General features: G+C 38.0%; 1 protein-coding gene across 1 annotated transcript in view; it reads left to right on the top strand.

Moving 5' to 3' along the window:
• The window catches only part of LOC143149932 (uncharacterized), a 779,197-nt gene extending 753,762 nt beyond the window's left edge, over positions 1-25,435 (top strand). Inside the window, exons 11-14 of the mRNA XM_076317813.1 lie at positions 12,579-12,781; positions 21,783-21,934; positions 22,324-22,396; positions 22,620-25,435. Coding sequence (XP_076173928.1) covers positions 12,579-12,781; positions 21,783-21,934; positions 22,324-22,396; positions 22,620-22,641 — 450 coding nt within the window. The 3' untranslated portion in view covers positions 22,642-25,435. The remainder of the gene's footprint in view (positions 1-12,578; positions 12,782-21,782; positions 21,935-22,323; positions 22,397-22,619) is intronic.
• The last annotated feature ends 1,790 nt before the right edge of the window (positions 25,436-27,225 follow it).

The following is a 27,225-nucleotide window of genomic DNA, read 5'->3' as shown; positions in this document are numbered from 1 at the left end:
CTACTTTTGAGCCTTCGACGTATACAACATTGAAATATTTTAAGCTTTATAATGGTTCCGGGCGCGCGATTTATTATTAACGAAACAAATGGTCGAAACGTTCGAAACGTCGCGAGAGAAAAGAAAATTAAAAAAAAATAAATAAATAACAGTGCACACTTGCAGAAAGGGTATTCGTACACGTTCAAGAGATATAGTATCGACACGATGATCGAATTTAAATAAAAATATTTCCCCAGCGGCCAACCCGTTGGCCACAATGAAATTTTCATCGCGAATTGGATTAAGCGGGAGGATGACGCACGGATGAAAATGTAGCGGTCATTACAGTAAACAAAATTAAATTTTTTTTCTCTTAACTTCGTTTCTAGCTTCCCGCGGTCCGTGCATAAAAATGTTCATAAATATTCCATGTGACCGGGCTGTTTGTAATAAATATGTCGCGACTGTGCGCGGCTCCCCAAATGAATTTATGCGAGAATATAACGTAATTAGCATATTAAGTTATGGTCATTTAATTGCCACGGGTCTTGAAACCTTAGCGACGTTTAATGAATAAAGCATCGCGGAGAGGACATTAATGGAAAGTGTAACGTGGAAAGTGCAACTGTGAAATTGAGCGAATGTAATTCCCATCACGTTGCATTCTGTGTATAGTTAAATATTTCTTTCGTTCTAATTAGCTTTTAAAACCGAGATCGTGCGTCAAAGGTACACCGTATACATAAAATTCAATTTACGCGGTATTCAAGACGAGTTGAACTCTTAAATCGAGGCCTTACTGTTACCACTATCGTTAAAAGTCTATAATTTAATTAACGAAAAACAAGGGATCGTTCGGAGTACGTGCATTTGAGACAACCGGTTCTAATGCATACGATAATTTTTTGAAAAAGAATAATTTTCGTTACCTCCATTGGAAAATGATCCATCTTCTCCCTTTTAGATTATTCCAACACCGTTAATTATCCGACAGTACAAATTTATCGATCGCTGAACCACGAGTGATCGCTTTTACTCACGATCGCGATAAATACAACCGAACCAGCCCGTTGTTGTTTAAAATAAGAAAAACGGTGCACAAACACGTCGAATTATTTTATTTTAATACGTGTAACCGAGATCCAGTCTGACAAATCGACGCGGGCGTACGACTTTATCGCAGCCTGGACAAATTGCAAGGCAGAACGGAAACCATTAAACGTTTTTCCTCGTTTTTAATTACGAGACCGAGCCGTTGTTCCGCGGACATATCCCTCCGGCTCTATTCGATGCGGAGTGTTATTCAGGGTTCATTTGGTTCGGCCAGCTGATTTATACAGGGCGCGCTTAAAATAATTGCTGGAACTATCGGCGGCCAGGCGGCGTGGCTCGCTTCGTAATTTTTCGTTAATGAAAATTTAACGCTTCCGTTCGACCACGCGCTCCCGTTGTTTTCACACCCTTCCCTCGTCGCTCACTCGAGAAAACATTGGCGGATTTTTCGCGCGTCGCAGGATGAATCGTCTATCCCGATGATGGAAGAGAGAGAGAGAGAGAGAGAGAGAGAGGGTCGAAATGCGTAAATTTTAAACGATTCGATCCCTTAGCTAACTATAACGTGTGTATATATGCGACAAGGAAATTTCTTGAACGAAAAAATAATTTTTCTCGAATCTCTTACACATCGAAATTAATACGCGAATAAAGAGAAATCTTCGATACGAAAGACTTCTGTTTATTCGTAAATTATTTAGAATAGTATAATCGTTGTCGAGCGATTTTTATTTATTCAATGTTACAACGTGTACAAAGAGAATCATTTTTTGAGGGTCCTCGAAGAATTTTTCAATACGCGTTTAGAAGAACGATGTACAATGAATTTAAAAGAAAAAAGGTGAGAACATGAAAATGTTCGAGTTACAAGGGCATAAAAATGTTATTGTCGATTTCAATTCCTTTCAAAACGGAGTCTCCACGGCGATACCTGTCGAGGGAAGAAGCCGAACGCTCTCCCAAAGTAATCAATTTCAGATTGTCAAACTACACACCGAACCCTCGAGGTTATGGGAGTCCATAGATACACTCTTGTACCGCTTACACCCTCGCGCGTATTTCGCACACTCATTTCCCTACGAAACGAAGTTTCCTCGTGTCCAATTTTTCCTTCTCGTAAAGAAGTATACAGGAGCCGGTCCAATAGCGATCGACTCCCTAAACTATCGTAGAATCGAACCCCTCGCCTCGTATTTATACAGACAAATACTTTTCTCGTCGAGCGACATCGAAATCGATCTCTGCTATGTTATTTATCGAAGTCCAGAATTATTTCACCGGTTGCCATTTTTACACAACGCAGCCATCTGTTATTTTACACCAGTGATATAAACGTACAATTTCATATTCGTTTATTTATCTATTCACGACTCGTGTGACGCAATACGATGTCAGTTACCAAATACAAGTTTCTATAGTCCATCCAAAGAGTCGAGACACCAGTGTTTACATTAACGTCTACCTAAATGTTTACGTAGCGCATCAGCGTCTACATTAACGTTTACGCGCACACGCTCGAATCTTGAACTTCGTTTCTAGCAACACGTACCGTCCCCAGCACCGATGAGTTCCAATTTTTCCAAAAAATATTCTCTTCGCAAGGTGACTTTCGAGTCCCGCGAGTTCCCGCCTCGAAACTCGAGCATCGAAGGGATTCGACGACTGGTATCTCGGGGGCGGCATCATTGGGGGCTCGAGAGTGGGCCGTCGGTGGAAGATGAACGATACCGCCCCGTGCCGGGTTAATTTACCACAGAGATAATCTGCGGGTGACGTCTCCTTCTTCCGTGGTGAAAGGGAGCCCCTGGCCCTTCGCTCCTCGTCCCTCAAAAAGCTAATTACGATCCACCCTGCCAGATATACAACCCCTTGGCCCTCTGTCGCGTGCATTGCCGCGGGGAGGGGACCGGGAGAGAGTCCTGCGACTCGTCGCTTCAGTTTCTTCGAAATCTTTATCGATGAGGACGTCGAGCGTAAACGATTCGCGACGTTACGGTAAGCCGAGAAACCGCGAATCAATCTCCACTCGACATGGAAAAACAACTCGAGTGTGAAGAATAATCGAGGAAAATTGATTTACCGACAGAAGTCCAGGAACGAAGTAATCGTTTGTGTGTTACTTATTTTTGGGGATATTTGTTATCGTACATGGTTTGGAATTAGAAACGATAAGTCTTTAAGGGTGAGTTCATGAAACGTTGAGTGGACCTCTATACTAAGAGGTAAGTAAATGGAAAAGTAACTCGAGTGAAAAATAATCGAGGAAAATTTACTTATTGACAGAAGTCCAGGAACAAAGTAATCGTTTGTGTATTACTGTCACATAGTAGATCAAGTGCTACGTAAAACCTACGTTTGATGAGTTTTAACAGAAAAGATGAATAAAAGGTCAGAATCGTGCAGTGTATCGTAACGTTGATTTTTTTTAAACATTTCAAAATTGTTCTCTCCGCGAAGCTTGCATTTCTTTCCAACATCGAAGGATCCGCCAACAGATTCATTCTTCGCATTCACGTCGAACTCTTTTGTCGTCTGAAAATTGATTCAACATTTCATGAAATTGCAACTCGGTTTAAGTTCGAGCAATGGATAATACGACTATTCGTCTATAACTTCTCGTACCTTAAAAACTTAATTACGCTGATCTCGACGACTCTTCCGCTTCTCCACTCCCCTCTCCTCGCTGCTAACCCTGAACGAACAAATTCTTTTTCTCCGTTCCGCGTGAATAATTTTCGATTCAGCGACGTGAAATTTATTGGCTTCGGTTACGCGAGAGGTGCGGTTTTTAATTAAAAAATATCGAGTTTGAAAACACGACGAAGTCCTACAAATCGAGCGTAATATTTAACGAATCGATCACGGGGCTGTTTACTTACACGACACGCCGTATTTTCCCGATTTTCCCGTCCCCAAGCGTTGAAAATCGAATTTTAGAAGGGAATTTGCATTTCCTTTTTCCTTTGACTCGTCCTTCCACTTGCCCACTAATAATTTACCGTCCGCGAGGCTTCCAGCCACGACGACGTACCGCTCTTTTATGCGACAAAGCTGCACGAGTTCAAATGGAGATTCAAATGGAGTTTTTAATATGCAAATCAACTGGAAATGCGAAAATCAGAGCCGCGAGAAAAACATTTGATAACGAATGGCGACCATAAAAGCGCATCTCGTGAAAAGAGGTTAAATTCATGATTATTGAATTTCATGCATTTCCTTTGCGGCTGAAAAATTCTGAATCGCAAAGCGTTACTCGTTCTTTGTTTGTGAAAAAACATCTCAGTGGCAATTTTGTGGTCAGATAATTTTTAACAAATTTTTCGAAACGCGGAATTTCGTATGTTAAACCTACGAGAATGTAAATCGTACCAGCGTGTAGATGCGTTAAAAAGATTTGAAACCATTTTCGATTTCTTTTCAGATTTAAAGGATTAGAAAACTTTATGGTACAAGCTCGTGGATTTGTAATCTTGCTTTTACCGAAACGTCGATAGGAAAAGTGAATGGGGGTATTAAAACCTTGAAACGAAACGATCAAGACGGTATTACTTCGTACAAAGTTTACAAACGTATCTTACCCTCAAAGAACGCAGAAATAAAAATACTTTCACTCACCTACTCTCGAAAATGTCTCCCTCTCGTTAACTTTCGCCATCACAAGTGCAAAATTTCTCCAAAAGATTAGTCTGGGAATCTCAGAAATTCCCCTTATAATTCCACGTAATTAGAACCCCTGTTTCAGACACCGCCGCGTTAGGATCTCTTCTTTTTTTTTTTTTTCTTTTTATCATTTGACACCGTCTCGCAAGACTTTACCTGAAAGCAGATTCTGCACCCCCTCCCGCATCCTCTTCATCAGGCCCTCAGTCCCCTCCTCCTACGTTTTCCATCCAGTTTCAATTTATCGGATCTGCCAGGAGTCCTCGATTCTCAGTGTTTTTTTTTTTTTCTTTTTTTTTTACTCCGTGAGGGCATTTCCTGAGAAATCGAATCGAGTCGCGTTGGAGAAAAATGGCTCCCGCGGCGAGCCGGAGAACCCTCCTTTCCTCCTCAGAATGCAGTCAGCGCAGGGGAGGGATCCCCGAGCCTTAAAGAATTTAGTCCTCCGGGCCGAGACGGAGCTTCCACGGGAAAAGAATCCGCGCATTTGCGAGCGGGGGATCCGGTTTCCGTTCTTTACGCAGGATATCTTCGATATATCATTCAGCTTAATAATTCTTCGGGAAGTCGGTAGACCATTCTTTGAAATATCGTTGTAAAAGGTTTCAAGACAGCTTGCCGTAAGCTCCAACTATTATTTATTGCCGCGCGCGTTCGACGCGTTCCTCTTATTCAACGTATTCGTTTTTCAACGCCAGGGGGAATGGGGACGATCTCGTAATCGTTGAAACGATATCGATCGTTTCGGAAGTATTTTTTCACCTCGTTTCCGGAATTGCATTATTTCCCGCGGATATGACTAAATGGTTATCGTGTTAATAGGTTATCAATTGTTCGTCGATGGTCGACGTCTTCGATGTTGGTTACTCGCTGGCGTGACGTGATTAGTAATTAGTACAAAAATTAACTATTGAAAGTAACTATTGTTGCTAGTTGCAAACTCGATGAAGAATATCTTCATCACTTTCAGATATAGCTCCATTTCGCGTTGTGAAATTAATCGCGAGTGTACATTGAATCGAATCAGTCGAGTTGAGTACGAATCACTTTGATACGAACATATCGACGACTGTTGTTGAAATCTTGATAGATTGCTCGATAAGTTTAGTCGTTCGATAAGAAATGAAGCTATTAGGTTCGTCGTTTTATTTTTCTAAAGATGATACTACTGTTTGATGAACATGTGTGAAGTTTCGTCTAAATCTGTCGACTTATTCGTATATTTACAGTTGTTCGAAGTTTAAGTGTCATAGTATTTTTTTTACAATGGAAAAAAACTTACCAAACAACCTGGTACCTTTATTTGAACGTTTAATTTCTTAGAGTGTAATTACTGTATTTCTTTAAAGACAAACACATTTCTAGTGAGATAAATGGTATCGTATTACACGAAGCTCTTTAATATCCGATTTAAAAAACGATGGACTTCGAAATATTTTCAAAATGCGTTGTTGCTAACACGTATATGTGAAGGTTATCTTTATTAAACTCCACGTGGATAAAGGTTTAGAGTGTGAGAAATAAAGAAACTCCTTTGGTATCAATAATAGGTTTATTTAAAATAGAAGAAAGACTCGCTCGCACAAATTCTCACGATACTCTTAGAATCTTCGTTAGGCTAGTCTCTCGTGAACTTCTCTCGCACCCTACATTCTCTCGCACATTCATTCCTTTTCACTGTAATTCTTAACCTTTCTCACTCGATGCATTTGGTCACGTTCACCTAAAATTCCTCAGTCTGGATCCATCTCAATTACTCGTCTTTCGTGCCTTAGTTTAGACATTCTGTAGTTCCATTCAAGCACTTTTCTTTCACGCATTGGAAACACTTCACTCGCTCGTCTATTCCAAACACTCATCGCGTTTCCTCAGAACCATACCAATTTCGTTACATTTCTACATATATGTACGTACATATCATTGCACGTACACTTGTAGTAGACATTTACCAACGTATTTACATTTTACATGTATATTTATGTTAATAAACGATACAGATTCAGAGTATTACACGTGCATCTTAATTGGATGCATCTGTCTTTCCACCAATCACATTCGTGAGTTATTTAACGATAATTGAGTAAATAGCACGAGTGAATACAAAATTACAGTTACGGAATTTTATATAAGAAATATGTGAATGTTAATTCTTCCTCGTGTGTTTGTCGCAAGATAATTTCTTGGTGTTCGTTCATCGATGCTCGTCTCGCTGCACAATGCGTATTAACTCGAAAGTGCTGCAGTATGGAGGAACGCGTGCATTCAAGCTTGAATTTAAAACGAAAGAATTTTAAATACCGGTCAACTCGATGACGTTCTATTCGATTTACGTGGCAAGTGTTAAAATTGACGAACGTTCATTGTAGGCCTGCTACGCGTTGCTGCACGGTTTAATTGGCTGGCCTGAAAAGTCCAGGCAAAACGAGATTCGGTTTAATTACGGAATGCAACATTGAAATAGTTTCCGGTAAATTAATTCGAGCCGAGGTCGGGATATGTTTGACGACTTTATAGTGGACTCGGTGTCATTTTAATGGACCAGTTAACATCAATTAGGCTTTATGAGTATCCTAGAGCATTATTAAGTCACTTTGAATAGTTTCCTTAGCAAAGTATCTAACACTTTGTATCAGAGACAACGATATATTCAGTATCAAAGGTGGAAATAAATTTCGATATAAGTTTGGTTCGGTTTTAAAGTAATATTTTTTCGTTCACTTGTTTCTGAACTCAATAACAATGTATCGTTTTACTTGTTTTCATTTTGTTGTATTTTCTCTTATTGCGTATATTGAAATTTTACCGATATTTATAAAATCAACACAGTCGCTCAATATTTACATTTACACGTGCATTTACATTTAAAAAATTGATTGAATATATTTTCCACTTTAGGAAATCATCGTTAGAGATTAAATAACTATGAATCTGAACTTTGTCAATCGTTAAAAAATAAATTAATGAAATATTAAATTCTTTTATGATATTATCTCTATTTCTATTTACTATAAATAAAACATTTACTTTGAGCAAGCACAATAATTCATCTACAAACTGGAATTGTACTTTCCTGATTAATCAAAGTACACGTTAATCAGTACTATTATTTTTAAATAAAAATGTTGAAAGTTACGTCTTGGTCCGAATAGACCCGTAACTTATTTCTACAAATATCTTAAATAAAATTTTCATATTTATTCCACTTTCTCTTATTTCTAACAAAAGTTGTACGAACAATACAATTAGTCGAGACAAGAGTTTCTCTAGATCTAAAAAAAAAAACAGAAATGCTACGGCGAGGATTAAGGAATCTTAGCACACTTTATCTCGGAAATAACTTTGCAAAAATATTTCCTTATCACAGTTATTCTGTACAGTAGGTACGATAAACGCATATAGGTGTTCCACAAGTATGTCTAATAAACGCGATTACCAAGTTTCCCTAGAAAGAATTCAAAAGTCTACAGTGTCCCAAGTATTAATTTTTCCATCTTTGAAAGAATTAATTTATTTTAAAAAAAGTATGTAATTTCACTTGTATAAAAGAGAATAAAACTGCAACCAGTATTTCAAAAAAATCGTATAATTTCACTTATATAAACGAGAATACAATTACAACCAGTATTTTAAAAAGAGCATATAATTTCATTTGTGTAAAAGAGAATACAACCACAACCAGTATTTAAAAAAAAGCGTATTCACTTATATAAAAGAGAATACAACTACAATCAGTAACCGATACACAAAAATAAATACTTTAATCTCCCTCCACAATATCCCTGGTACCGGTCCAAATTGTACGACTACCGCAAACATGAGTACCTACATTTCTCGAAAGTAACAGAAATTAACTAAATAATTAACTGTCGTATGAAAAATGCAGATTGCCTCTTTGAGAGCTCAGTTTCGTTTTAAATTTAATGCGGGCAGCCCATCAACGAGTTTCCGTTGATATCCGAAATTCGCCCAATTATACGCGAGACGTGTTTCCGTCGAATTTCGAGCTTCGAAAGTGCTCAGTTTTGCCCCCTCGAAGCTCGTTAATGATCATCGATATCTCCGCGCACGTTGATTAATATCATCCCGTGCGCTACGCGTACCTACGCTAATTGTAAGTCGCTAATGCACGTTCGTCTGAGTGTTAATTTCCGAATTAAAGCGCGCAGATACGCGACAGACGAAATTAATTCCGACGTCTGCGCCGACGTCGTTTTCATCGTTTCAGAAGTTAATTCAATTAATACCCCGGTCTACCACCCCTCCGCCCTCCCACCTTTTCTTCCTCCGTTAGATGTCACAGGAAACTCAACAGCCGCATCGCGACGCGATTCGTTTCTGTGCCGATCCTGTTTCAAGATCGAAGAACAACGACGTGTTCGTGCGTCGTGTCTTCTGATATTTCACGCCTCGTCGCCATTCACCGAGAAATTATGTTACTCGAGCGAGACGAGCTCCATCGCGGCCGAGGCACAGAGATTTAATTCGATCGAGAAATTTAGCGAGAGTCTGCACGTCGAGAAAGCTTCAACCCTGACGATAACAGCAACTTTAATAGTTACGCAAGACTTTGGAAAATGACAGAGAATTGGGACAGCTTTGCTAGTACAGGTTCGAATATACGTACAACGTCGACGGATAAAAATTTCCTTCTCTGCTTTGGAGTTCCACTCTCTATGGGTTTCTATTACGTTACGTTGATATGACGATTGCAGATACTCTTATTGGGAGTTTTCAGACGTTTCGATCGCGCTACGAACGTAGTGTGTTCTTAATTTTCGATTTTCATTTCTAAATTGTCGTAACTAGTCACAATTTCGATTCTATTGTAATTTCTAAATTGTCGTAACTGGTCTCAACTTTGATTCCAATTTCTAAATTGTCTCAACTAGTCTTAATTTTCGTTTCAATTTCTAAATTGTCGTAACCAGTCTCAACTTTGATTCCAATTTCTAAATTGTCTCAATTAGTCTTAATTTTGGTTTCAATTTTTTAATTGTCGCAACTAGTCTCAGTTTTGATTTTAATTTCAGAATTGTCGTAACTAGTCTCAATTTTTGTTTCAATTTTTAAATTATCGTAACTACTCTCAATTTTGATTCCAATTTCTAAATTGTCGTAACTTACCAATAAGCAACGGGAAACGTAAAACATAAATTCAGTTCACGAGGCAAAAAATATCAAAAGCACCGACACATCGAATATCACGATTTTTCGAATAACCCAGACATTGAACACGATGATCTTTCAAAGAACTCAAACGGTAACATCGTGATATATCAAAGAACCCAGACATAAAACATTATGATCTCTCAATGAATTCAGACACGAAGCATCACGAAACCTCAAAGAACACACTTTGAATATCACCAGACTGCAAAGAGCAGACATCGAAAAAAATTCTGTTTTAAAGTATTCTAACTTTAAAACAGACACGGGCACAAGAACCCTATGCATAGTCGATAGTGTAAATATATACTTAACGAAGACTTAGCGTCACTCAAATTAAAATCACATCCTTCGTTAATCTCTTTCAAGGTTAATTTATCGTGAGAGCGTGGCACACTCGACAGAGAGGATTCTATACGACGAAAAATTTTATTCAGAAATTAGCGAAAATATGAACACAGTTTACACAAACACGGATTAAACGTGGAAAATTATATTAATGATTAATTATTGTGGAAAGAAATGAAAATATTTAATATAAAAAAATTACATATTATTTCCTTCTATATTGATACATTTTCAATAATTGCACGAATATATATTTCTTTGTATCGTTTTATATACCATTTATCTGATTTAATAGACAATCATATTTGTAAATTATAATCTACGTCGCTAGGATTTTCATGATTTTTTATTTTCTATTACAGTATTCCCAGAAATTAATAAAGACAACTTAATTTTGAATCGACTAGAATGAATATAATAAAAAACTTCTCTTCGTAAACATCTCGAATACGCAAAAAATTCTTTTCTCTTAAGAGGAGCACCTTTCGAAAACTCGAAGAAAACAATTTGCAGAAACTTTCAATCTTCTTCGATATGCAAGATAACTGAAGTGAACGATACAAATACATTTTTCTTCCAACTATCTACTATCTAACATACGACGTATCTAAATAGTTTCAATATTCTGGTATATTGAAAAACATCGAAATTCAACGATCGAAAATGTTTCGATGATGCTTCTACACTCTTTTCGCGAAGATGAAACGTCAGACGAGAAAGTCGAAAATCCCAATCCCCTCGCAGTTTATTCGACATCAACAGCTGGCCTTCGGGGAATTCTTTACGTTTATTTCCTACCCATCCATCGTCTTTTAACACGATCGAGCATATACGCGCGAAACGAAGACGAGCTCGAACGAAACGTGTTCGCGACAGACAATAAGTGCATCTGACTCGACCCTCTGGATACAATGCAATCGAACCGATCCCATTGCCTCCGCTGGCTACCCTCTTCCCCATTCGGATGTATCGAATTCTATCCGCCGTTCGCACGGTCAGATAAGTTACCTTCGCTTTTTGACCCCGTTCCTCTTTCGTTGACCTACTCTTCCCCGTTTCGATACTTCGTACCTTTTCCTCTAATTCCCTGGCTTCACCCCTACCCCGCGTCGTTTCTCGATTTCTTCACTGCAGACCTTTAAACCCCATTTGAACCCTCGTGATTCTATTTCGTTCCTCTCGGGCTTCTTGTTTCAATCTTTCGGAAAGTTTATAAAAATTTAACCGTATATTTTCCCAAACGAACATATAATACATACTACTAGGAAGAGTCCAATCGTTGAATTGCTTCATTATTATTAATTACACGTGACAAAGAGAGAAAGAATTCTATTTTATACAAAAAGAAACTCCATCTAGGTAACTGAATACAAATTTTAAGTAACAATTTCTTTCTTCGATTATTGTGATACTTACCAATCCGTTAATTATCGTACTAAACCTTTAACACATTGGAGCAATATAGAATACTGTATAATACACTATATAATTTTGTGTGTTACAACAAAAATAATATCAGACATCAATTGTCACCTGTTTTCAAGAATTGTCTCACTCGTTGGAAAATAATCATTTAAGGGTCGCGAATCATTCAAGGGATTAAATACAAGATTGTTCGATAAGTTTTGTCGTTTTTTCCATTGTAAAAAAAAACACTATGACACTTCAATATTGAACAAGTATAAATATACAAACGAGTAGATTTACATGAAACTTCACACTTCAAATTTGACCAACTGTAAATATACGAACGAGTCGACAGATCCACGTGAAACTTCGCACACGTTCGTCAAACAGTAGTGTCATCTTCAAAAAAAATAAAACGACGTGCTCCATTTCTTATCGAACGACGAAACATTAAGCAACCCATTGCAAAAAATCGTGTATCCTCGATCTTCGATAGAGTAATAAGCGATGCTTTTACTAACAGCTTGGAAAACTATTTCCTGTTGCAGTGGTCGAAGTACTCCATTTCTTATCGAACGACAAAACTTATTAAGCAACCTATTACAAAAAATCGTGTATCCTCGATCTTCGATAGAGTAATAAGCGATGCTTTTACTAACAGCTTGGAAAACTATTTCCTGTTGCAGTGGTCGAAGTACTCCATTTCTTATCGAACGACAACTTATTAAGCAACCCATTACAAAAAATCGTGTATCCTCGATCTTCGATAAAGTAATAAGCGATGCTTTTACTAACAGCTTGGAAAACTATTTCCTGTTGCAGTGGTCGAAGTACTCCATTTCTTATCGAACGACAACTTATTAAGCAACCCATTGCAAAAAATCGTGTATCCTCGATCTTCGATAAACGGAGTAATAAGCGATGCTTTTACTAACAGCTTGGAAAACTATTTCCTGTTGCAGTGGTCGAAGGTGCAGCTGGCGAAGTTCTCGATTCTGGAGCACCAAATGGATCCGAGCAGCAATTTCAGCAGCTATCGCAGCACCTTGAAGGCAGCAATGTGGCGTAGCGCCGGCGCTACGGATGAACGACAGAGAATCGTCGTGCCCTTCTTCAGCTTGTTGGTCAAGGATCTCTACTTCCTGAACGAGGGATGCAGCAACAAGTGAGTAAAAAAAAAAGAAAAGAAAAAAGAAAAGAAAAAAACTTCCCCTCGCATTAATCATTTAAGGGCACTCGAGGAAATTTCAAGTTTGATAAAAATTGAAGAGTTTCAGTCCCGCTCTCGCGCTCTAAGTAATTACGACCTACGTCAGAACAAAATTGACAAGCACTTTTCATTAACTTTTCCTTCCCTCGTTTCTTCTCGTGTCTGTATCAAAGCTATCCGTAAAAAGTTTCGCGTAACGATTCTATCTATCGCTTGTTTCCTATACATCTCCGTTCAGAAGTTTCGCTCTGATAGTAAATTAACCTTTTCTCGTGCATGCACAAACGTTTCACCGAATGTATTATTTTTAGACATCAATTGGGCGTTAGTTAATCGTCGTTCGAGAGGTACATTATAATTGTATTTGAATTTAGATATTTTAAAACACTTTGGTGTTTTTCTGAACGATACCCAGTTTCTAAGTAATGTCCTTTTAATACGAAACGGTAACATTTTTAACGAAACATGTATGCGTGTATAAAAAATCTTTGTTTCTATAAAGGGTACTCCGAAGTTTAGAAGAGCAGTGTGTATAAGAATTCAAAATTAGATGTTATTAATTGTGACTTTTGTTTCAAATGTCTTCGTTTTTATTCAATTGCCCAAATTTAACGATCTCGTTTTATGTTCAGAACTAAGAGATTTTATACTTAGGGATGAGAAATTAGCAACTGTCAGTGACTATAGAACTCAAGATTTAGACACAATTATCACAGAACTTCTTCTTGAATTATTTCTTGTATATTATATATTATAATTGTTAAATACTACAGACACGTACCAATCTCCTCTAAACTAACGTAATGGAACAATCTTATCGATTACGAAGAATATTAAGCAACACTTTTTCTTTGCACAAATTACATTCTTGCTATTTCATTGTTAAAAGATCGCCTAATGTAACCAATTAACTAAACAAAAGATATTTAAAATTAAGAGAATTTCATATTTAGTAATATAAACCTAACAACTGTCAATAACCACAAAACACAATACCTTAAAAACAACACAAATTATACATTATAATTGTAAAATTCCCCGTACACAAATCTACTTTAAACTAATATAACGCGTTCATCTAGTCGATTACTAAGAGTGTCGAGAAGAATTCTATCGTCGAGACAAATTATACACTCTTGTTGTTTCTCGTCGTGTTTCATCCTTCTCGGTTTCGTTCAGGGCTAGAGTCTTGCGCGCGATTTCATAAACTCGTATTTTCCTACGAAGAATGACTCGGTATCGGGCGCGGGAGAATAATTATAAAGTAATTTAAGTTCGCCAGATGCGCGGGCAAATTCTCGGTTCGCATTGAAACGCGATCGACGATTTTCTATCGAGCACACCGAGGCGAAACTTTTTACCGTGGCTCGTTTGAAGCTTCGATAATTTTGTTCCTGCAGAGGCGATACGTCGACAGGAAGGAAGCTCGTTCTTGTGCGAAGCGTCCCCGACCTTTCCGTTCTTTTTGTCGAGCGTATTTATCACGACGACGAATGTGCCATGCCATTTCCTTCGCCTTACTGCGCGCGAAAAACGTCCCTGCCCCCTCCCCACCTCTCTCACCATCTATGGCTCTACGTGTAAACTTATTAAACTTGTAATAGCAAAAGTTGTTTCCCCGTTGCTCGGCTAGAAGTTGTTTAAAAGAAGCGAGGGGGGAGCAGAGTGAAAGAAAGAGACCTCGAAAGAAGGAAAACGAAACGTTTTTAAATATTCGTTTTCGCTTGTTAAAATCTTCGGAGGGCACCATTCATGGAATTTTCTGAAAACGTGTACATCTGTGAATTTATTGGTACATTTAAAGCTCGAATATTTATTCACGCAGAGGGTTAGTTTGCTTGAACAGTGATCGAGATTTGTGTCTGACCAAGCATCGTCCTGTACTACTTACTACTGATTTCTACATAGGGTCTGTTAATTGTCAAAATTAATAGCATTTTGGTGGATTTATCAACGAAATATTGTACGGAGATTCCTATAAGTGTATTAATTTTGCTAAATTTTAACATTTTACGTAGAAGTGTTGTCCAAATTTGTTCGCTACCGTTTATTTCTCGTTTAATTCGCTGGAATTAAACGTTCCAGCTTTGGCGAATGATTCATCGATTAGAAACCACGCAGTTGATATTGTTCTAAATACACAAGTTGTCTGGTACACATCGAAAACAAAGCACCGGCCACGAAACGAAAAACCGTGGCCGAGTTAACTCGGGCTAAATAATCGTCGGATGAACAAATAGTAGCGACTGAAAGACGAACGTGTAAAGTAAAACAAAGAACGCACGATTCAGTGGAGAAACCCTTAACTATATTTTTCTAGCCTCGAACATTTAAAAAAATTGTGCTACGAAAACGTTGCTTGTATCGAATGGACTACTGAAAACAGAAACTCGTCACAATCGTTACCGTTGCACGTTGATCGCGATTATTCTAATTAAAATATCAAATTAACCTCGTTCTTAAGAAAACATAGTTAGAGAGAGGTTACAATCTTCTAAAAATCGTATGATACTATCCTAATAGAGTTACAACCTTCCAAAAATCGTACAATACTATCCTAACAAAGTTACAACCTTCTAAAATCGTGCAATACTATCCTAATAGAGTTACAACCTTCCAAAAATGATACAATACTATCCTAATAGAGTTACAACCTTCCAAAAATCATACAATACTATCCTAATAGAATTAAAACTTTCCAAAAATGGTACAATACTATCCTAATAAAGTTACAACCTTCCAAAAATTGTACAATACTATCCTAATAAAGTTACAACCTTCCAAAAACCGTACAATACTATCCTAATACAGGTACAACCTTCAAAAAATCGTACAATACTATCCTAATAGAGTTGCAACCTTTCAAAAATCGTACAATACTATCCTAATAGAATTAAAACCTTCCAAAAATGGTACAATACTATCCTAATACAATTAAAACCTTCCAAAAATGGTACAATACTATCCTAATACAATTAAAACCTTCCAAAAATCGTACAATATTATCCGAATAGGGGATTACAACTTTCCAAAAATCGTAGAAATACACCGAGAAACGGCTTAGTAGAACGTTCGACGTTTTCGAGAAATGTATCGCAGGGAGATACGAAACCGGGACCGTTTCGATCGTTTTCCCCCGCTGGTACGCGGATACCAATAATTCCGTTCCAACGTGAATATTTTACGACCCCGTGGACTGATTAATCATCACAATGACGCGGCCAGTGGAGCGCGCCTTTTTATTCGAGAAACTCATTATGCGTACGATTGCGCGGCTGAAATGAAACCGTCGGTAAAAAGCTCGGCGCTCGCGCGGTCGCGCGAACTTTTCGTCGGTGGAAAAAAATTCTATTCGGAACTGTTCCGCTACTTGAGGCGCTATTTACTGGACAACCTCGCGCATAATGCTCGCTCTTATATAGCGCTCCGTCGCTGGCCCGCGTAACATATGAGCATTAAACTCATAACGGGGCCGCGTTATCTACGAAACGACGAAGGCACGGGAGATCTCCGACAAAATCCACGCTCGGGCAGCAATCGTCTGAGCAACCCTGGAACCTTCCCCTGAATTGCAAGAACTGATCACTGTGCAGACACGCGAATACAAATTGCACCGAGACGCGCGCAGCCTGCAGACAAATGTCCGCGCATTATGCGTTCCAGGCGGTTCGCGGGAACGCGAGATTCGGTAGCTTGTGGACCGTATTTACCGTGGACAACACGAGAGATTAGTAATAACTCGGGATTAAAATTCCATGCTGATGTAAAGTGTTCCAATCGTCACCGGTCGATTTACCAGGTTGTTCGATAAGTTTCGTCGTTCGATAAAACTTATTGAACAGTACTACATTGAACGGTAGTTCAATGAACAACAATTCTGTCGTTCGATAAAACTTATTGAACAATACTATATTAAACAGTAGTTCAATGAACAATAATTTCGTTGTTCCATAAAACTTATTGAACAACCTATTACTTTTTGAATAAAAGTCAAACGGTTTAAGTAATCTTGATATTTTTTTTGCCATTTAAAAGTACCAACTTGGGAATTAATAATGAAACAAGATAATGACTGTACTGGATAATAAGATTGATAATGGAAGTTTTACAAAAGCAAACATTCCTTGATCTCTCTATTCTAAAGTCTAACACAGACCGATCCGCTTTCAAGCGATTTACTCACCTGAAAACGATAACTAGTACTATATATCGCTCCATACATACTGCACACACTGTACATCGATAATGGGAGTTTTAGAAAATCAGACATTTCTTAATTTAAATCTTCTAAAGTCTAACACAAACTTATTCCCCTTTGAAGCGTGTTGAACGTGTTTCTTACTTGAAAGCGGGGTCTATTTTATATCACTCTTGCTTCGTGCACTTTGCATACACTGTACATCGATAATGGGAGTTTTAAAGAATCAAATATTTCTTAATTTAATTATTCCAAAGTTTAACCCAGACCTATTCCCGTTTGAAGCATGTTGAACGTGTTTCTTACTTGAAAGCGGGATCTATTTTATATCACTCTTGCTTCGTGCACTTTGCATACACAGTACATCGATAATGGGAGTTTTAAAGAATGAAATATTCCTTAATTTAAATATCCCAAAGTTTAACACAGACCTATTCCCCTTTGAAGCATGTTGAACGTGTTTCTTACTTGAAAGCGGGAACTATTTTATATCACTCTTGCTTCGTGCACTTTGCATACACTGTACATCGATAATGGGAGTTTTAAAGAATCAAATATTCCTTAATTTAATTATTCCAAAGTTTAACCCAGACCTATTCCCGTTTGAAGCGTGTTGAACGTGTTTTTTACTTGAAAGCGGGAACTATTTTATATCACTCTTCCACGTTCCACGTTAATACGAAACGCTGTCGTAACGAACTCAGCAACATCGTCGGTGTATCGGTTACCCCGGTAGGTACCGATTTTCGTCGATTCCCAATCGGTTTTCTATATACCACCTAATAAGGAAAAAGGTCTGTAGCCAATTATCCACTCTCCTTCACAATGGACGAAATCCGTAATGGAATTTCGATCTGCAAAATCGTAGGGATTGGAATTGGTGGCAGGAGAAGTGAATAGAGAGGGTGAGGAAGAGATAGGGAGAGAGTGAGAGAGAGAAAGAGAGAGAGAGAGAGAGAGAGAGAGAGAGAGAGAGAGAGAGAGAGAGAGAGAGAGAGAAAGGGAAAGGATGAGAAACCGCGAGGGAGGATAGGTTTCTCGAAGCCATCGATGGATATTGGCCGATCGGAACATCCAGCGACTGAAGACGAATAGCTACACGTATGTAAATGTCTGTTACGTGCACGTTACGCGGACGTCGTGTAGCCGGAAGCGAGTGCTGCTAGCGCGCGAGTTCCCCTACCTCCGACCGACGATAAATTGCTCAAGTTCGATTCGTAATTTTCCGATGGCCCCTGCGAAAGCCCTGCACGTGCCTGTGTGTCTGTGTATCCACGATAGTTGTATCGTTGTGTAGATCGTTACAGAGAAATCCATTTCTTTTTTCAACGGAATCGACAACTTTCGAAACGGTCACGAAAACTCCACCGGAAACTCGTTTTCCCTCGTTTCGCGGACAACTAATCATTTTTTTTCCCACCCTCGGATGATTTATACGAGACCATCCGGAGGATTCTATTTCTCCCGTAAAAATTTTGTTCAATCGGTCGAATCGAGGAGGACCACTTTCTCGAGATATTAATCGGTACTGCGAATTACGTATCGAATTGTTGCACACGATTTGTTCGCTGAGTTATTGTTGAAATCAGTTGGTATTGTTATTCTTAGAAAAAAAATGGGTATGTATAAAATCTTGCGAAATTTTCATAGGGAGAATGAATCGTATCTACGTGATTGGTAAATTTTGTTTTCATTTTTATTTCGTATATATGTATTATGCTGTTTGTCTGTTCTGTTCCTTTGTGAATATGGTCTCGAATTGAAAAGCGAAAGCATTTGTTTTTAATGACTCTGTAGTCACTGAATTAGAAAATATCCCACACGAATATTTAATACGCATTGGATTATTATTCAGAAGAAAATAGTTTCATTTATATTTTATTTTCTACCACAGTGCAAGTTTGAAACTTTTACAGTTGAAACTGACGAGTAATGGTACGTACAAAATAGTAGTATGAGCCGGTTATAGGTCAGACTGAAGAAATATTGACTGTTATTACTTGAAAACATGAACTACCTGCTACTAGTTTTTATGAGAAAATCGGAACATGATTGATTCTGCGACAATTTCCAACACCTGTAAAAAATGATTATATACCATTATTTATTAGCCCAAAAATTCCAAAACGACTGTTCACTGAACCTTGCCCTTTTACCATACTTTCTATTACTGTACTACTATATGTCATTGTTTTCGTGAATTTTTAATTTCGCATAAAATTGTCAAATAAAACAAATTTTTTTGAATCCACGTTAAACGATACAAATTTGGAAAACGTATAAAATATATTTGACTACATCGAGAGTAATATAATACGAAATTATTGCAAGAGATGAACAATATAATAAACATAGTAAATTAGAAAACGATAAAGTTTTATGTTTATGTTTCATTTTGGTTTTTGAACCGCTCGAGTCGCCCACGATATTTTATTCCGTTTGGAATTATTTTACGTATTCCAGTTTTCGAAGTTGTTTGTTGAATTTCAATCCTGGTTTAAATTTCAACGATTGCATACAACGAATACGTTAACGTAATTTAAAATATTCTTCGATGCATAAACCGTAATTGCCTCGTGTGAGTAAAAATATTACTGGCGTGCATTGCTTTTCTGAATGTTTTTCGATTCGCAATCATTCTGTAAATCATTGCGTTTGTTGACGGTCCATATTCCCCTTTATTTCAAACGTTTTTCACTTTTATTTATTGAACTTTCGGCTATTTCGTGACAATATACATTTGTCGAGTTTACTGCTTGAATCACTCTAAACATTAAGAGCAACAATGAAATAATTATTATATGAATTCATACTAATAGTATGAATAATATAAATAGTATGAATAGTATGAATAGTATGAATAGTATGAATAGTGTGAATAGTGTGAATAGTATGAATAGTAAACTTGTATGAATTGTACAAATTATACAAATAGTGTGAATTTTTCAAAATTTCATTTTTATAATTTTAGAGAATTTCTATATACGATATTCACAAACTGAAAGCTTTTTAAATGTTGTCATGCCATTTAACAAATTAATATGTACGATTTTTTTTAATACGTTGAATATAAAAGTAATTTGTTTCGTATGTACTTATATTAGAATCATTTTACGATATTAAGATATTTTATAATTCATCGAAAGCACTTAGTTCTTTTTCTCTTCTTTTCCCTTAAGAATGATTTTAAAAAGTTCCAAGATTGTTTGCGCATAAAATCACATTGCTTTCGGAGTATATAGAACTTGAAGGACTACTCCGAAACTTTCCAAGTTTTCCTCGCAAACTGACCACTTTGAGCCCAGTTCTTGAAACTACAAAATGAAGAAGCTCCAAAAGCCTCTTCGCATGAACTTTCCTTTTGCTGAATAAAATATTCAGTTTCAATATTAGCTCCCCTCAGAAAGAATACATATTGCGAAAGAAATCAGTTGCAGAAACTGGTTTATTAAGTACCATTAATTCTGCAATGTAATTATATTACGGTAATATAATTATATTACCCAAAATATGGAACCTAGGTAATATAAAATATGAAACATAATTTATCTATTTATGACAATTTGTGTCGTAGAACGACACCTTCGCATTATTTTCAACGAACCAGCAGGTACTCGTTATAACTGCAACACAATAATAACAAGTGGTCATGTATTACTAGACTGTGCAAAATGCAAAACTCACCGAAACTTCTTCAGATCGGACTAATATCGAAAGATCTATAAAGAAAAAATAGTCACGTTTTTAAACAAATAAAATTACTGTCCAAAATTACGTAGCACAGTCTAGTCACTAATAAACTTGCAATAGATGCAATTTTAAAATCCAAAAAGAAGAAAAAATATTTTTTTTTTAATTTGAATGCTCCACATCGGTGACACCTGGACGATGGTCTCTTGTAAATTTAATCTCTTTCTTCGATATGCATGTAATCCATATTTGGCAGAGAAATGTTCCAAATAACAAGCTAACATTCATTTCGTAAGATGATGTATCGGTTTAGTTTGAATATCCATTTGTTTCGTTACACAACCAACGAGATTGTGCGTTAATTGGAAACCCATACGAGAAACTGTGAGCAATTCTCGTTAAATTCGAATCAATCGAAGCATACGTCAACCTGAAGATTGATTAGTGCATCCTAAGCTTGAAATTTATAGAGCCAGCCATTAACTTAACGTATCAATGCGTTTCCCGAGCAGGCTAATGCGATTGGGATTATCCGAAATTAATTTAACAAAATAACAAACAGCGGTTATTCCATGGGTAACCCCTGACATTAGATAAACAAGAGGCAACGTGCACGTTAAAGGTTACAATGTTGCAATTATCGCTCCACTAGATAGTCTGCCCAATGAGAAACAAGATATCGATGAACCCCTACATGCTTTTGTAGTAAATAGAATCAATAACGGACAGAATTATTGGCGAATTCAACGAATGAAATAAATGAGAATTAATGAATGGACATTCACCGATTGCTCTTTATGCGCCAGCCAGCATAAACGATTGTGTAATGCTCAAACTTCTATATAAATTTCGTTAATTTTCAAAACAAATTTTCTATAGCATTGTCATGGTAATAATATACGACTTGTGCTAATAATACACGAAGAAAAGTATAAAATATTCAACTCGAACAGTTTCTTCTATTTTTGATAAATTCAAAGCTTCCCAGATACGTGGAGGACGTTCCTTATAAATCACGAACCTCTAGTATTCCACGAGATTAGTTTGTATAATTGTTTGCTATTCCAGGCTACCGAATGGACATATTAACTTCGAGAAATTCTGGCAACTGGCAAAACAAGTAACGGAATTCATCGCCTGGAAACAAGTTGCGTGTCCGTTCGAGAAGAATCCACGTGTCATTGCTTTTCTTCAGGCGAGCCCGGTGCTAACAGAAAATGGTAAGATTTTTCTTATTTCATTTTATCGAAAATTTTAACGAATAACGAAAGGTTAAACTGTCACTTTGGTTCAACGATAACACAAAGATTTGGTTGCTAAAATCCTCCATTTCGGCTCTTCGTTTATTTTTCTTTTAAATACTTCGTAGCCTGTTAATGTTTAAATAATATCAAAAGATTCGTGAACAGTATAACAGTAATTATATCGTAGGTTGAATCATAGTAAAATTAACGATAACAAGATGTTGCAGTATCGCAGTATTGAAATGAAATTTTAAAAACGTAATCGTACATTCTAAAGAAAGTATTATTTACTCTATTAAAACATTGAAATTAATTAATTCTTTGAACGAATGAAACGATAATGGTTCTTCCTTGTTTTCACGCAGCTTTGGCTTTGGCATCGTTCGAATGCGAACCGCCAGACAACAACCCAGAGAAGGAACGTTATAAATCTTTAAAGTAAGTAATTTTAACGACCGTAAAAAATAAATAACATGCTCCTTGTTCCCTATTTTCTAGAATAAGGATTTAACTAGCTCGACTCCTTTTGCCTCGTTCAATTCGTGTTTTCCACTTTCCAATACCCGATCGCACAACCATCAACAAACCCCCTGCAACCCTCAGAATACTCGTCCCCGACTATTCTAAAACGATTCCTTTTCTGTCAATCTCGTGTCAACAGGTCCGAGCTGAACGCTCAGTGAAAACGAGCTGCCGTGCAACGCGTCGAATGGGAGCGATATTGACGGACCGATATATAAATAGACGCACTCTTATAAATGTTAATATATTCACGCACGAATCTTCTACGAGAGACCAGCCTCCGCGAGAGGGATCGAGGGGAAACAACCCGAGGAGGGAGGCATCCGAATGGTGAACGAGAGACTCGCACGAAACGATGAAGTTGTGAAAAGAAGAGAAAAACTTCCGACGCAGCGATTCGCTCGCGATCGACAGGAGAAAAAAAATAATAAAAAGAAGAAAAATTCACCGTAGTGATCTCGCATCGTTTAAGGACGTCGTTTAGGTACTAGGTAGACCGGTGCGGTCGTCAACGTTTCCCGCGAAGCTGTGACTTCTTTTCCTACGTTCTATCTATCCCCTCTCTACACGGAAAACCGATATCTTCGTTGCATCGCGCGTTGCATCGCGCGTTGCATCGCGCGTTGCATCGCGCGTCACATCGCGTTGTAACACCCTCCGCGCATGCGTCGGTTCACGCGACGCATGCGCTCTCCGCACCGACCGCGTTTCGCTGCACTCACCGCGCGTTGACCGTCACGTTACGCGTATGCAACTGACACCAGTGTATCGGTTATCGCGGCGTCACTTGCAGCTCACGATTGAACTGCGAATTTCTCACCTTTGTGACTTCCACGTGTACGAAAAACATACGCAAAACGTTCGCAGAGTGTACGCACTTATGGAAAACCAAGTATTAATATTATTATATTAATTTATGAAATATGTTCCGCATACCTTTCGCACACGTTTTCCACGTTGGCGTATAAACGCGTGAAATTCGCGGTTCAAGCTAACCTCGAATAGAAATCCAAAGTTCGAAAGCGCGATCTCTACGGAATCTCCCGATTCGAGACGAAGGGATTCGGTTGAAAACAGAAACGACGAATATACCCAAAAGCAATATCCACAAGGTTTTATGAAATCGGTTCGGCAGTCACCGTGTCAACGCGAGACAACGCCGAAGTTCCACGACTTCGAGGCGTACGAGTCGCGGAGCTTCGTGATACTCGCGAACACCGTAAACGGGACACGACCGCACCGGTTGAAGTCGTTCGCGGATCGAGTCTCTATCGAGACGATCTATCGTAACGAACGTGAAAATTTCACTGGACAGTATCGCGTAGAAGTAAGTATAGTTCCTAAGCCCGAGGGCCAGCGAGGAAGCGTTCTCGAACACTATTTTCGCGCCGTTCGGTGTATCGACTACCGTGACGATCGACGAACCACTCGCGACGTGTTCGAGAGATCGTTCTCGCGCGGTCGACCCTTTTGTACATAGTCCTTTTGATATACGCTAACGAAAAACTCCTAGGTGTGAGCAGAGGATGCAGACGGTGGTAAGAAGGTGAAAAAGTATAGGTTCGTTCCTGTAGAGTAAGCCGGAAGTTGTCGTTTTAAGATTCTAGGATACGTAGTAGCGGACGACGGTCGTCGTGCACGTACTTAACGAACGATACGAGGAACATTTCGACGCGATCATCGATACAAACAGGGATACGACTCGCTCGCAACGCACACAGCTTTGTCGTGCTGTTATTCAGGAAGCGTTTACATCTTTACGGCGTTGACGATATGGCTTGATTCGCCAAATCCGCGGTGACGACACGTGGGATCACGGTTCATCGCGATGTCTGGTCAATAGCGATGGGACTGACACGATTAGCTATATCGAGGATAATCGAACAATTCGATGCCAAAGTAACGAATAAGAAGTGTCTAGAGATCTATCGAAAACTCGGGTACTCTGTATCGATTCCCGGTACCGATACTTTCGTAACGAATGTAAATCTAACGAAAATGTTACGCATAATCTAATCGGTGCGATACAACTGCACCGACGAGGACAAAATTTCTTTAACTAAAAATGTAAATTTACGCGGTAACATTTACATCGCAACGTTGCGTTTTCTAAAGATCCACCGCTCTGACGCGTTTATAGTATTAATGGTACTTTCGAGGAAGCAGCAAATGTTTGGAAACACCTCCGCGAAGTATCAAATAGGTTCAATTTCTTCCGTGAAGTATCGAGCGTGTATCGGTAATTTTTACTGTACGTAACACTGTAGAAGTATCGATACACCTGATCGATAACTACGTGTTTGATACTAGACGATAAGGGATTATAATTTACGATCTGAAATCGTTAGAATTGATTTTACTTAGTTCCCATCACTACTGATCAACATTTTCGTGGAAATATACTACTACCTCGCTACGTGATAGCGAGTCGTGTTCAGTTACGGAGGTAACATTCTTTTTTTAACAATGGGCTATTTTCTCGCTCACGAGAAATTAGCGAGGTAATATTGTAACCACTTTCGTAGCTTATGTGTGAAAATTCGAACCTATCGCCATCTTTTATTTACCTTCTTTTCAATGTTCAGGTGTTCAATTTACATTCTACTGACTGCATTCGTGGAATCTTTTACGCGACGTTTTCGCGTAATTGTGAAATTTTACGCGTACGATTTGAGAACCTAGCCAAATTTAAAATTAAAATGTCGATGGAAGTTTAGTTTAGTTTGATCAGGCAGTGCTATCTAAGGAACTTGAGGTTTGAGACAACGATAATCTCGGTTGACCTCAAATTTAGGATGTCGTGTCTTCGTGAATTTCTTCGTCATAATATCGACAATATACAGGGTGTCCTGGTGAAATTGAAACATACTGTATTATCAAAGTGATTAAAAACACGAGATAAAAGTGATAATTAAGAATGCCAAATTAAGTACTGCACAATTATACTTTTACTAATAAAACATGTTTGCATTCATTGTTGGCACAGCTTCCACTGAAAGTTATTCGTTTAGAAAATATTTTATAATTCTAAAGTATAACAAATTCCAAAAGACACTGGTATATGTTATCGTTTATAAGTTGCAAACGAATTGTTTTTTCAGAAATTCAAAATTTTTAAGTATTGGAATATACTTCATTCGAAGGTAAAACTATTACCTTTTGTACTTTATTATTTCTTTCTTTTATTTTTGTCGATCACTAGCAGCTTTCTGATCACATTTCATCACTTGGACATCCTGTTTATTAATTTTACAACTATATCTTCTGGCACGACGTATTTCTCGTTTCTTGCAATCAAGAAGCGTTTGTATCCGCCTTAAAATTGTCTAATTGTTGAAATTCGAGAGATTTTATAATATACAGTGTCGCATAATTCGATGATGTAATTAAAAAAGGGAAAAACTTCTACCCCAGAATATAAATCGAAAATACAGAATAAATTTTTTTGTTCGTGTTATCGTTTTCAATCGATTCTGTCTCAATAAGAACGATCTACCCGATTCGCATACAATGCAAAAGTAATTTATAATTTTCAATCACAAACACTACAATTTTCTCTTTCACAATAAAACTTTTCTCTACGTACAGACGATCTGTCCAATTCATACCCAATGTAAAAGTAACTTATAATTTCCACGCAAAAACACTGCCGTTTTCACTTTTATAATTGCACGAAAAATTTTATTCAAACTTCTCGCGAGAAATCGCGCGTCCTTGATTGGCCTAAGTAAAAGAAATCAAATATCGAACTACACGTTATTCGACAGTTCTCGTTTGAAATTCTGCGAGTTCACTTTCAAAATGGATCGCCTTGAAAACGAAACCATGTACAAAAGAAACAGTGTATTCTACCATTTCGATTCAATATTTCGAGAAGAATTTCCTTCGTTCGAGTTGTAGCATGTGTTCGTTACGATCTCTGATCCCTGCAAACAGCAAAGAGTAAAGTAACCGGAAACCCCCTGTTTCTCGCTACGCATTGACATCGATGAAGAAGCGTTTCCAACGCGTGCGTCACCGTTTCGTGTATTATGTTTTCCTTCGACGATGATCTCGACTTTCCTCCGCCCGCAGACCACCGCGGATCCAGTGAGAAGAGAATCGATCGTTTCGTGATCCATCGATCGAACAAACGACGCTTTTGTTTCGTTTATTGCCTGGATAAACTCGTAATAGACGGACAGAGAAACATAGGGAGGAGAAGATTGGGTATGATGATCAGGGGTGCAATGGGGGAAGGATTTTGTGAAAACATAGGGACCAAGAGTTCGTTTTTCCTGGGAATAAGCTGCGTCTGCGACACGTGAAGGAAATCCAGAGAGGGCACTGCAAAAGCAGACTGTTGAACTTTTCGCTCGCTAATTCGTAACTTCGCGTACTGAGAGAAACCTTGCAGTCATTAGGCATTTAAGTAGATAATTTCCGTGTACTCGTACACGATCGTGAATTTTTATCATTTCGATATTCGCAGGATAAACGGGTTGACGATAACCCTGTTCCGCTGTGCGTATTCTTTATGGATATAAGAGAAGCACAGCGGAGCACGTGTAAGCTGTTTTTGCAGTCAAAACTGTAACATCACGCGTTCACGGTAAAGTGTATCATAGATTATTATTATTTTTTTTTTTTTTTTTTTTTTTTTTTTTAATTTAAATATTTATACGTACTGTCGAGCGTTTCTTGCATTTCGACGAAGACACTCGTACGAGTGAACGCAACTTCGCTTACTCGGTTTCGAACAACGG

This window comes from Ptiloglossa arizonensis, chromosome 8, assembly GCF_051014685.1.
Source record: "Ptiloglossa arizonensis isolate GNS036 chromosome 8, iyPtiAriz1_principal, whole genome shotgun sequence".
In the NCBI taxonomy this organism is placed as follows: domain Eukaryota; kingdom Metazoa; phylum Arthropoda; class Insecta; order Hymenoptera; family Colletidae; genus Ptiloglossa; species Ptiloglossa arizonensis.
This window is presented reverse-complemented; position numbering and strand designations above follow the sequence as displayed.